The 13,109-nt window shown below is 32.6% G+C and overlaps 1 protein-coding gene and 1 long non-coding RNA gene across 2 annotated transcripts; both read left to right on the forward strand.

Annotated features, from left to right (window-relative positions):
- The first annotated feature begins 1,285 nt into the window (after positions 1–1,285).
- Positions 1,286–5,726, forward strand: LOC142230070 (uncharacterized). The gene is made up of 2 exons (XM_075300698.1): positions 1,286–1,442; positions 4,563–5,726. Exons 1-2 carry the CDS (start codon positions 1,296–1,298, stop codon positions 5,670–5,672), a joined length of 1,257 nt encoding a protein of 418 aa, XP_075156813.1. The 5' UTR covers positions 1,286–1,295; the 3' UTR covers positions 5,673–5,726.
- A 2,676-nt stretch (positions 5,727–8,402) lies between these two features.
- Positions 8,403–8,852, forward strand: LOC142228396 (uncharacterized). The gene is made up of 3 exons (XR_012720149.1): positions 8,403–8,463; positions 8,593–8,668; positions 8,763–8,852. It is a non-coding gene; the product is annotated as an uncharacterized LOC142228396 (long non-coding RNA).
- Positions 8,853–13,109: the final 4,257 nt, after the last annotated feature.

Raw genomic sequence — 13,109 nt, forward strand, 5'->3', positions numbered from 1 at the left:
ACAAAATGCAGTACCCACATCGGTTTGGTATAGCCTACATCATTTGTCTACGATGGCTGCAGGTAAGTGAAATTTATATTTAATTAAATACAACTTAAAGTAAGGCCGAAGTTATATACTATATATGCATATATATCATTCACCATGGATTTTAATCATCGGGTGACTTGTTAACAAGTACACTAAGCCTTAAGTTCGGCCGGGCTGAATATTAAATGCCTAGGGGGATTTTGGGAAATGTGCTACCTCAAGAATACCGGTTCAAATGATAGGCTTTCCGAAGTTAAATTTAAAGTTTCTATGAAGACTAGAGGAATTTCAAAGATAATGAAATAATATTTGAACGAAAGAAGTAAAATCTTCAAAAATTTACTTTTAGTTTCAAGTCATTTGGATGATCGTGCGCCTTATATTCACTCAAGAAGTGAAATCGGGAGATCAGTCCACATGGAGACTTTACCAGAAAGTCGATCGATAAAAACTAAATTTGACACAGGTCTTTGTGTGCCTAAAATATCTCTACATTTCCAATTTCAATCGAATCGGATTAAAATTGCGGTTTCTACACAAAAAAAAAAAAAAAATAACACCAAAATTTTTCAAATAAAAATGTTGATCGAAGTTGAAACATTTTCTTAATTAATTGATCCAATTAACTTTTTAATCAAACTCGGAAGATTAAGTCAAATTAAAAAAGTTATGGTTTTTTTAATGTTAAATTAACAATTTATTTTAAACAATAATTTTTTTAATCAAACTAAAAACACACAGTCAATAAAGTAAAGTAATTGAGAACAGTGTTACTATTTAATTAATTAAAATTTTAATTAAAATATAAATTGAGTTTTGCAATCAACATCAATTAAATTTGTAATTGAATCAAATCAATCATAAAATCAAATCATCAATTAATTTTTTAATCAAGGCTGTGATTGATACCACCATTTTTGTGATTGAAGACATTCCAATTAAAAAATTGTTCCAATAAATTTCGCGATTAAATCAGATTTTTTGTTTTATGTGTAGAAGCCAAAAATCAAATAGGAAGATTGTTTGTGGTCCTAACAAAAAATTAAGGAAAATCAGATAAAAATTAGAGTTTCCAGAAACACAAGAAATTAATTCGGGAGATTGGTCTATATGCAGGCTATACCAAAAAATGGACCGATATACACCATATTCGACACAGATATTTGTGGTCCTAAAATACCTCTAGATTTCCGTTACGGCCGTATATACTTGTTATTACACTCAATTTTTATATTTTAGGCGCTTTCATCTTCATTTCTGGTGGCATGGCATTGGCCCAAGGATTGGGCTGGACCGAATACCGTGTAACTGGATTTGGATTACATTATCATTTCTCCTGGTCTGTTGCTGTGATTATAGGAGCACTATTATCTATATCAGCTGGAAAAATTATGCCAAAGAAATTCATATTGGTAAGTAGACATGCTAAACGGGTTTCCAATAAGAGGTGTAGGCTAGGTCAGGTGGCAGCCCGATGTATCAGGCTCACTTAGACTATTCAGTCCATTGTGATACCACATTGGTGAACTTCTCTCTTATCACTGAGTGTTGCCCGATTTCATGTTAAGCTCAATGACAAGGGACCTCCATTTTATAGCCGAGTCCGAACGGCGTTCCACATTAGAGAAGCTTTGAAACCCTCAGAAATGTCACCAGCATTACTGAGGTGGGATAATCCACCGCTGAAAAACTTTTTGGTGTTCGGTCGAAGCAGGAATCGAACCCACGACCTTGTGTATGCAAGGCGGGCATGCTAACCATTGCACCACGGTGAGACGTGTAATGTTATGTCGCTATTCAAGGAAAATTTAAATTGTTATACCCTGCACCACACTGTAGAACAGGGTATTATAAGTTAGTGCATATGTTTGCAACACCCAGAAGAAGACGAGAATGCCACATAGAGTCTAGGTCGCAATTTAAGTAAAATCTACTTCAAATTTGACATAATTAACAGAAGGATGGAAATAATGGAATAATTCAATTCTTGCTTTATTCGCATTTTAAAGTGACCTTGAAAGTCTATTAAAAAACAAAAGCTAATAATTAAAGAAAAAGGTCGATAAACTAAATAAAGATCAGATTTAAATTTAAAGCCTATAAATTTTGTAGAACTCTAACAAATTTTGAAGGATGGTAGGGAAAATGTAGATCTACAAAGTGGTGCAAGGTACAATATAGTTGGCCCGCCCTACTTTAGACTTTACTTACTTGTTTGAGATAAATTATGGAATATTTATTTTTAATTTCAATCAACTTTTTAGTTGGAAATATTTTTTGTGATATACAGAAAAATTTTTTTGTCTTCAATTACGAAATTAATTGATCCATTTAATTATACCCTCCACCATAGGATGGGGGTATATTAACTTTGTCATTCCGTTTGTAACACATCGAAATATTGCTCTTAGATCCCATAAAGTATATATATTCTGGGTCGTGCTGAAATTCTGAGTCGATCTGAGCATGTCCGTCCGCCGTCTGTGGAAACCACGCTAACTTCCGAACGAAGCAAGCTATCGACTTGAAACTTGTCACAAGTAGTTGCTATTGATGTAGGTCGGATGGTATTGCAAATGGGCAATATCGGTCCACTTTTACGTGTAGCCCCCATATAAACGGACCCCCAAATTTGGCTTGCGATTGCTCTAAGAGAAGCAAGTTTCATCCGACCCGGCTTAAATTTGGTACATGGTGTTAATATATGGTTTCTAACAACCATGCAAAAATTGGTCCATATCGGTTTATAATTACATATAGCCCCCATATAAACCGATCCCCCGATTTGGCTTGCGGAGCCTCTAAAAAAACCAAATTTCATCCAATCCGGCTGAAATTTGGTACATGGTGTTAGTATATGGTCTCTAATAACCATTCAAACATTGGTCCACATCGGTCCATAATTATATATAGCCTCCATATAAACCGATCCCCCGATTTGGCTTGCGGAGCCTCTAAGAGAAGCAAATTTCATCCGATCCGGCTGAAATTTGGTACATGGTGTTGGTATATATTCTTTAATGACCATGCAAAAATTGGTCCACATCGGCCCATAATTATTTATAGCCCCCATATAAACCGATCCCCAGATTTGAACTCCGGAGCCTCTTAGAGGAGCAAAAGTCATCCGATCCGATTGAAATTTGGTACGTGGTGTTAGTATATTGTCTCTAACAACCATGCCAAAATTTGTCCATATCGGTCCATAATTATATATAGCCCCCATATAATCCGATCCCCAGATTTGACCTCCGGAGACTCTTAGAGGAGCAAAATTCACCCGATCCGGTTGAAATTTGTACATGGTGTTAGTATATGGTATCCAACAACCATGCAGGAATTGGTCCATATCGGTCCATAATTATTATAGCCCCCATATAAATCGACCCCCAGATTTGGCTTGCGGAGAAGCAAATTTCATCCGATCCGGTTGAAATTTGGTACATGGTGTCAGCAGATGATATCGGTTCATAATCATGGTTGCCGCTCGAGCCAAAAATAATCTACCAAAATTTTATTTTTATGGAAAACATTGTCAAAAAGTTATTTCTATAGAAAATTTTGTCAAAATTTTATTTCTATAGAAACTTTTGTCAAAATTTTATTTCTATAGAAAATTTGTCAAAATCTTATTTCTATAGAAAATTTTGTCAAAATTTTATTTCTGTAGAAAATTTTGCCAAAATTTTATTTCCATAGAAAATTTTTTCCAAATTTTATTTCCATAGATTTTTTTTCAAATTTTACTTCTATAGAAAATGTTGTCAAAATTTTATTTTGTCAAAATTTTATTTCTATAGTAACTTTAAACTTAATTATATACGTATTTAATCGGCCTTTTTTAGTTTAATATATACCACGTATGGACTATGTGGTATATATTACGGTGTTAGGAAGTTTTAACATACCTTGCCATCGGCAAGTGTTACCGCAACCCAAGTAATTCGATTGTGGATGACAGTCTTCAGTAGAAGTTTCTACGCAATCCATGGTGGAGGATACATAAGCTTCGGCATGGCCGAACTTACGGCGGTATATACTTATTTTTCATTCAAATGTCTTCACTCACAGAAATGATAGAATCAATCACCAACGTCAACTAAAAAATTACTTGATCCAATTAAAAATTTATTATATTTATATATATTATATTTAAAATTGTATTTAAAATTTATCATTGCATCTAATTTGAATAGTTGATTTTTGTTTTCATTAAAAACTTAATTGATTCAATTAAAGTGTTTTTTTTTTTAATTCAATAAAAATTTTAATTTGAAAAATCAAACGAAAATATCGTCTGTCTACAATTCTACTCAGAAAAGAAAAATGTTCTTTCAGTTTAAAAACTGTGTTATTGATTTTTGTTTAATTGAATATTTATTTCAAAATTCAATTAAAATATTAATTGCAAAAATCTTGCTCATATTTTTTAATTTTTAATTTACACTCTTGGTGGAAAACCGGAACACCTTGTGGTAGAATACTACATACTTTGGAATTTTGAAATAAATTTTATCCATTCATAATTGCAGGCAATTTCATCTTTTCTCATTCTGGCTGGAGGTATAATTTTCATTATTTCACCTCAAAATACCAATGCCCTTATAGCCGGACGTTATCTGAATGGAATAGCAGTGGGTCTAGCTACAACCCCATATCTAATGCTCATTAGTGATATTTCACGTTCTAGAGGTCGTGGAGCTTGTGTGGGAATTGAACAACTATCGTTTACCCTGGGCATAGCAATACAAATTGCCATTACATCACAATGGGATGTGAGATTAATATCTGGATCGAATCGTTTACATGGAATACTCGATATAATCTTTGCCGTATTGACTGCCCTGGCTTTGTGGCATTTTGTAGAATCACCTGTGGACTTTTTGCGAATGGGAGATGAAGCTTCGGCCTTAGAAATTTTGGCACGACTCCAAAGACCACCTCGTGTAAATAGTGTAACAAATGTTTTACTCATGGAACACAATACCTTTTTGTGTGAACAAAATGAATTGGGAATGGCAAGCAGCATAGGGCCGATGTTGAAAATGATTTTCTTCCGGAGTATGATGTTGGCCTTTGTATTTTCATTGCCTTTGTCGGAAACTCTTAAATATAGCACAAGAGCAATATTGTCAGAGACGACTATAATCTTGGGAGCTGTGGTGCGTATCTTGGGAAGCCTTTTGTCATCTCTTGTAACTGACCGAATTGGAAGGAAATTGCCCGCTCTCATTTCTTCGCTAACCATAGGAGGTCTGATGATAAGCATAGCCGTAATATGTCATTCTATTGATAATCTAACCCGAGGCTCAGCTATGGGCAATGTGGCTATCCTATGTTTGTTACTGCAATTTTTTGGGGGACTTTTGGCTCCACTCACATCGGCTTTTGTGGCCGAAGCTTTTCCCTTAAGAACGAAATCCTATTGTATTGCATTCTGTGTAATGTTGGAACAAGCTATTCACATTATTGTCTTGTGTTGTGCAGCTCCCATAGGAAATGATGGTACCCTAATGGCTGAGGGCATAATGATTGTGGTGGCTTCTGTATTCTTTTGTATGACGATGCCTGAGACCAAGCAGACCTCACAACGTGAAGCTCAGAAACGTTTTAGAAATTTCTTCAATTGGAAAATGCTTTAATTTTATGTACTTAATAAATTTATTGTAAAACAAAGATAAATAATTAAAACAAGAGATTTATATATTTTATTAAATAAAACAAGTAAGGAAAGCCTAAAGACGGGCGGGCCGACTATATTATATCCTGCACCATTTTGTAGATTCACATTTTTGATACCATATAAAATCTGTCTAATGTGTTGGGTGCTATATATAACGGTTTATGTCCCCATATACATATATATAAATCTGACCCGATCTGGACAAAATTTGTTAGAGTTGTACAAAATTTATAGACTCTGAACCAATTTTGAGGCAACTTCTTATATGGGATCTATATATAATTATGGACCGATATGGACCAATTCTTGCGTGTTTGTTAGAGACCATATACTAACACCACGTATTAAATTTCAACCGGATCGGATTAATTTAGCTCCTCTGAGAGGCTCCGGAGGTCAAATCTGGGGATGGGTTTATATAGGGGCTATATATAATTATGGACCGATATGGACCAATTTTTGCATGGTTGTTAGAGGCCATATACTTACACCATGTACCAAATTTCAGCCAGATCGGATGAAATATGCTACTCTTAGAGGCTCCTCAGGCCAAATCTGGGGGTCCGTTTATATGGGGGCTATACGTAAAAGTGGACATTTGCAATACCATCTGACCTATATCAATAACAACTACTTCGATCCGGCTAAAATTTGGTACATGGTGTTGGTATATGGTCTCCAACAACCGTGCAAAAATTGGTCCACATCTGTCAATAATTATATATAGCCCCCATATAAACCGATCCCCAGATTTGGCTTGCGGAACCTCTAAGAGAAGCAAATTTCATCCGATCCGGTTGAAATTTGGTACATGGTGTCAGCATATGATCTCTAACAACCATGCAAAAATCGGTCCACATCGGTCATAATTATATATAGCCCCAATATAAACCGATCCCCTGATTTGGCTTGCGGAGCCTCTACGAGAAGCAAATTTCATCCAATCCGGCTGAAATTTGATATGTGGTCTTTAACAACTATGCAAAAATTGGTCTACATCGGTCAATAATTATACACAGAAAAAAAGTGTCTCGTAAATTTAAGAAGATTTTTACAATAATTTATTACAAGAATTTTCCAGAATTTTAGTTCATTTTTCGTATCTTCAACGAAAATTAACTACTCGAAAGGAAATTTTACAAATTCTAAGTAGCAATCGTTTAGTTCATGGCCTACAAAATACGATGGAAATTTCCTTAAAAAATTTCTTAACTGGTAGTTAAAAATTCGTTTGTTATGCTATAAAACTACTTGTGAAATGTAAAGTATTTTCTAAATAATAAGTGCAATTTACTATAAGATTTTTTTGTATGAGAAAATATTTTTTTACGAAAAATGAACTTGAAAGTGGATAGCAATTTCTTACTGACAATTCCTATAGTTAATAATTGTTGGTAAAAAATTACCCAATGAAATATTTTTAGTTCACATGTAATTAAATTTATAGACATTTTCGTCAAAAATGGTAGATAACATTTCATGAAAATTTTGCAAATTTTAAGTTAAACGTTTCATCGTTCATAAACTGGTGTGCCTTTACGAATATTATTCTCAGAGTAAATTGTCAGCAGATGCGATGAACTAATGCATAGTACAGAGATCTTTATCGGCATAGTGGAATGTGATTAATGTAAAGATGATGTTAATTGAGTTTTGTTGTGTATACATGAGCGTGGGGTTGTTTTTATTTTTGTTCATTTAGTGGTTTGTGTGTGTGTGTTTGTTATTCTTGGATGGTTTATTGGCTGGATGAGGTGTTGTTTTCAATAAAGGCACATGTGTTTTTGTTGTTGTAGGAATGTTTTGGCTTTGCTTGGTTTTGTTTGGCATGCTTCAGTTGTATAGTTGGCGTTGGCGTGGGCTGTTGCATCTTTTAATACGCAACAAGGGAATATAAAGGCATGGAATATTTTGGAATTTTGAGACATATATTGGTGTTTGTTTATTAAACCTTTTAAATGAAAGTTATTAATATTTTATCGGTAGTTTCGAGAAAAGTTATTAAGAATATTTAGGAAAATATGTTGAAATTGAAAGTGTATTGGAATTTTATTTTTTTTATTATTCAATGTAAAAAATTAATATTCAATTCCAGATGAATTTGGAAAATTTTTGTTATATCTCAGCGTATAGTTTAGCCATATATTGGTAAGTATTGTTTTTTTAATATGGCTTTCTTTTAAAAATAATATTTTTTATGTATATTATTATTTGTTAATTATCTTTTTTTTGGAAACCAGTTTAATGTTTTTCTTTGTTGCAAAAGCAATATTTAATTTCACAGCAACTCCAGATGGGTTCGAAAATAGAGAATTGGTAAGTTTTCTTTTAAAATTTGGCTTTCTATCAACTAGAATATTTACGTTTTTATGACCTTTTTATCATCAAAATTATAGGTTTTTAATACCTTATTTTAGTATTTCTTTAATCAATTTTTTTGGAGACCAATGTAATATTTTAATGTAAAAAAAACAAATATTTTATTTCAGAATAACCCCTTAAAAATTTGAAAAAAATGTTGGTACTCTTTTGCTTGTAATTTAATAGTGAATTGGTAAGGCTTCTTTAACTTTCTTTTAACCAGAATATTTGTTTTTTATGCATAATATTATTTTTTTCATTCGATTTTTTGGAAACCTATTTAATAATTTTATTTAATGTAAAAAATAAATATTTAATTTCAGAATAGCCCAAATAAATTTGGACAACTTTTTATATTTCCCCTCAGCGTACAATTTAATAGAGAATTGGTAAGTTTTATATTAAAACTTTGGCTTTCTTTCAACTAGAATATTTGTTTTATTATATCCTTCACATCGATAACAACACAGTTTTATGAGTTTATTTAGAATACTTCATTATTTCTCTAATTGTTTCAGGTACAAATTTTATGAGATACGTTTTCCAAAGAAAAGTTGAATTCTTTACACCATTTGATAAAATGCCCCAAATATGGTAAGTTACAAGCTAAAATGAAGAATTAAAAATTATATTTCATTACATGGTGTTAATTTTTAACAATTTTCATTTTTGTTTCCATTTTTTCCAGCAAGATATGTGAAAAAACTACCTACGATGAATAAAAAAAGGATAAGTCAAAATGTCCAAACAGCGGGTTCAAATGAACTACTCTCTGTTCCACGTGGTCATAATTTTTATTCACAAAAAACATTGTATTAAGAACTTCCATCATAAGTTTTTATAATAAAGTACTTTTGCTTAAAGAAAGTTTAATTTTAATGTATGAAAATTTTCATAATAGTAAAACGGTTTGTTGTTCCTTTAATTATTTAATTTCTCTGTACTGTGGAATGATTGATTTAAAAATAGTTTAATCGTCGACATTTTGAAGAGACTGTTAACCAATTTTTATTATCGGGTTTCCCACAAAATAAGCAAGTAAATCAAAATAATACTGACTTTTTAACTTGGTAGGGGTATATAAATCTTATGGTGTTGTAAAAATGAACTAAACTACAATGTTATATATGAACTAAAATTTAAGAGAATTATAAACTAGACAAGTTGAAAAAAATCTTAAGGGCTAAATCATGGTCAATATTACTACAGTTTAGTTCATTTTGCAATGGAAAAGGGTTCACTGTTTTTTCAGTGTATATAGCCCCCATATAAGCCGATCCCCCGATTTGGTTTGCGGAGCCTCTAAGAGAAGCAAATTTCATCCGATCCAGCTGAAATTTGGTACATGGTGTTAGTATATGGTCTCTAATAACCATGTAAAAATTGGTCCACAAAGCGATCACCAGATTTGACCTACGGAGCCTCTTGGAAGACCAAAATTCATCTGATTCAGTTGAAATTTGGTACGTGTTGTTAATATATGGCCTCAAATACCAATGCCAAAATTAGTCGAAATCGGTCCATAATTATATATAGCCCATATAAACCGATCCCCAGATTTGACCTCCGGAGCCCCTTGGAAGAGCAAAATTCATCCGATTCGATTGAAATTTGGTACGTGATGTTAGTATATGGTATCCAACAACCATGCAGCAATTGGTTCATATCAGTTCCTAATGATATATAGCCCCCATATAAACCGATCCCCAGATTTGGCCTCCGGTGCCTTTTGAAGAAGCAAAATTCGTTCGATCTGATTGAAATTGGTACGTGGTGGTAGTATATGATATTTAACCACCATGCCAAAATTGGTCCATACCAGTCCATAATCATATATAGCCCCCATATAAACCGATCCCGAGATTTGGTTTTGGAGCCCCTTGGAGGAGCATGGTCGTTAACAACCATGCCTAAATAGGTCCATATCGGTCTATATTTATATATAGCCCTCAGATAAATCGATCCCCAATCACACAAACATTGGTCCATATCAAGTTCATAATTGTATATAGCCCTCATATAAGCTACCCCCATATTTCAATTCTGGCTCTCTACGTACCGTGCAACAGTCCATATTTATTATTTGTACACTTATCTATACATGCCTTTTTTGTCTAATATATACCACGTATGGACTAACTCACAATTTATAAAACGATGTTAAGAAGTTTTAAGATACCACAACCCAATTAATTCGATTGTGGATGACAGTCTTTCGTAGAAGTTTCTAGGCAATCCATGGTGAAGGGTACATAAGATTCGGCCTGGCCGAACTTACGGCCGTATATATTTGTTTGTTTTTCAAATGTATTTTCTCTTGGCTCCGAATGTTTATTCTCTCCGAAGACTCATTGTAATATTCAAATTAAATAATATTTTGACTTAACATAAGCATATCAAATGTTTGGCGAAGTCTTCTTAACATACCAAGAGCATAGCCAAAACCAATGAACTCATAAAACAGTTTTCCAAAACAACATACAAGCAGTTTCACAGAAACTGCTCTCTTTTAATTCTCTTGCTGTGTTATGGTGATATCTTTCATCAACCCTCCCGGTTTCCATCTGTATTCCTTTCTGTATACTCTCTCGCTCTCTGAATAAAATATCAGAACATATATATGTTTACTCGAAATTTGTAAATTTATACACAGAAAGAAATATCACCAAAATATTTCCAATTAAAAAGTTAACTGAAGTTGAAAATTTTTTCAATTAATAAATTAATTGATACAATTAACTTTTTAATCATGATAGAAACATTAAGTTAATTAAGTCAATGATTGAAAATTTTAAAATTTGTAATTAAAAAATTAATTGATACAATTAACTTTTTAATCTAATTCGGAAGACTAATTAAAAACGTATTTCAAACAATCATTTGTTAATCCAAATAAAAACTCTAAGCCAATTCAGAAAGTAATTAAAAATAGTGACCTTTTTTAATTAATAAATTAATTGAGTTTTGCAATCAACATCAATTAAATTTTTAATTGAATCAATTAAAAAATTAATTGAAATTTGCTGAAAAAATCAATTAATTTTTTAATCAAGAATTTTTTCTATGCCCAATTAAAACTGTGATTGATACTATCATTTTCGTGATTGAAGACATTTCAATTAAAAAATTAATTGGATCAATTAATTTGGTGATTGAATCAGAAAAATTTTTTTTGTGTGCATATGTTTACAATCACCATATTTTTCTAACATATTAACATAAGTGTCCCAAACATTGCTAGTTTAGGAACATTACATTTTTGCACTTGTACATTTTTGCACAGTGTACTCACTGAATGGATAGTAACATTGAATACCCTGTTCCTATCTCATAGCAGATATAGTTTAAGATTATTTCACCTATACAACAAACCAATTTGACAAACATAATTTACTTAATCAATCTAAGTTATCAATAGGGTCGGTTTTATAACTCTAAAACGTATGCGACCAAAATGGACACTACAATATATGGCAAGCCCCCATGTTCTGATAATAGAAATCGGAAGTCTGAAGAATTTTATTTTTTTCCTTATAATCCTTGGATTTCAATCCAATTTCAAATTCAACTCCAAAATGAATAACAAAATACTTTCTGTCCAAACGAAATTTTAGACCAACAAACATTGTTTGAAAGTTTCGTTTCGCGTTAAAAATTTTTTTTGGAAGAATAGTATAGTACTTTTGTGATAACAGATGATGTTTTTTACACAATGAAAAAACAGTACGATATATTGATTTCGATTGGTAAAAAATGTGTTGCATATTTTAAAAGAAAATTTTTGTTCGATTGGAAAACCCAGTGCAGCCTAGCCAAAACGTTCGATTGACGGGGTGTTACACATCGTAGACAAACTACAGTGCACAATGGGTAACATTTTCAAACCGCTGTTGAAGACGCTTTTATTTTTCGACCTAAATAATAGCGTTGTGAAAAATACAAAAGAAAGTGTATGACGCATATTGTGGTTGCTTTTCGATTTCTTCACCACAACTGATCAACAAATTCCGCGACAAATTCTATATTATTATTTTTTTTTATAAAAGCAAAATACAAAAAGCATATGTTTTTGCTTAATTATAGTTGTGAACACCAATCGAAATATTTCCACGAATTTTCGTTTGTTTGCACACCACTTGTTTTTTGGACTTTGTATCAGTGTTGCTCATTTTTGTCCGTTTCCAAAAGCAAACTTGTGGTCTTTCCAAGTGGTTTCGGCAACATTGTGCTAACACCATAAAATGCTGTACGCACAAAAGAAATTGTATGATTCAATCACGCAATTAATCGATGGCATTAAATTTTTAATTAAAATGTCTTCAACCACGAAAATTATAGTAACAATCACAGCTTTAATTGGGTATTTGATTATTATTTGATTAAAAAATTAATTTGATTTGATTTTGAAAATTTCAATTAATTTTTTAATTGGTTCAATTAAAAATTTAATTTATGTTGATTTAAAAAAAAAATCAATTATTTTTTTATACCCTCCACCATAGGATAGGGGGTATATTAACTTTGTCATTCCGTTTGTAACACATCGAAATATTACTCAAAGACCCCATAAAGTATATATATTCTGGGTCGTGGTGAAATTCTGAGTCGATCTAAGCATGTCCGTCTGTTGAAATCACGCAAACTTCCGAACGAAACAAGCTAGCGACTTCAAACTTGACACAAGTAGTTGTTATTGACGTAGGTCGGATGGTATTGCAAATGGGCCATATAGGTCCACTTTTACGTATAGCCCCCATATAAACGGACCCCCAGATTTGGCTTGTGGAGCCTCTAAGAGTAGCACATTTCATCCGATCTGGCTGAAATTTGGTACATGATGTAAGTCTATGGTCTCTAGCAACCATGAAAAAATTGGTCCATATCGGTCCATGATTATATATAACCCCCATATAAACTGATCCCCAGATTTGGATTCCGTAGCCTCTAAGAGAAACAAATTTCATCCAATCAGGTTGAAATTTGGAACGTGATGTTAGTATGTGGTATCTAACAACCATGCAACAATTAGTCCCTA

This window comes from Haematobia irritans, chromosome 3, assembly GCF_050003625.1.
Source record: "Haematobia irritans isolate KBUSLIRL chromosome 3, ASM5000362v1, whole genome shotgun sequence".
Taxonomy (NCBI): Eukaryota; Metazoa; Arthropoda; class Insecta; order Diptera; family Muscidae; genus Haematobia; species Haematobia irritans.

Bases quoted from the DNA above. Each gene is read 5' to 3' on its own strand.
- LOC142230070 (XM_075300698.1), top strand. From the start codon at position 1,296: ATGGCATTGGCCCAAGGATTGGGCTGGACCGAATACCGTGTAACTGGA. The intron at 1,443-4,562 runs GTAAGTAGACAT...TCATAATTGCAG, and splicing joins TGCCAAAGAAATTCATATTG to GCAATTTCATCTTTTCTCAT.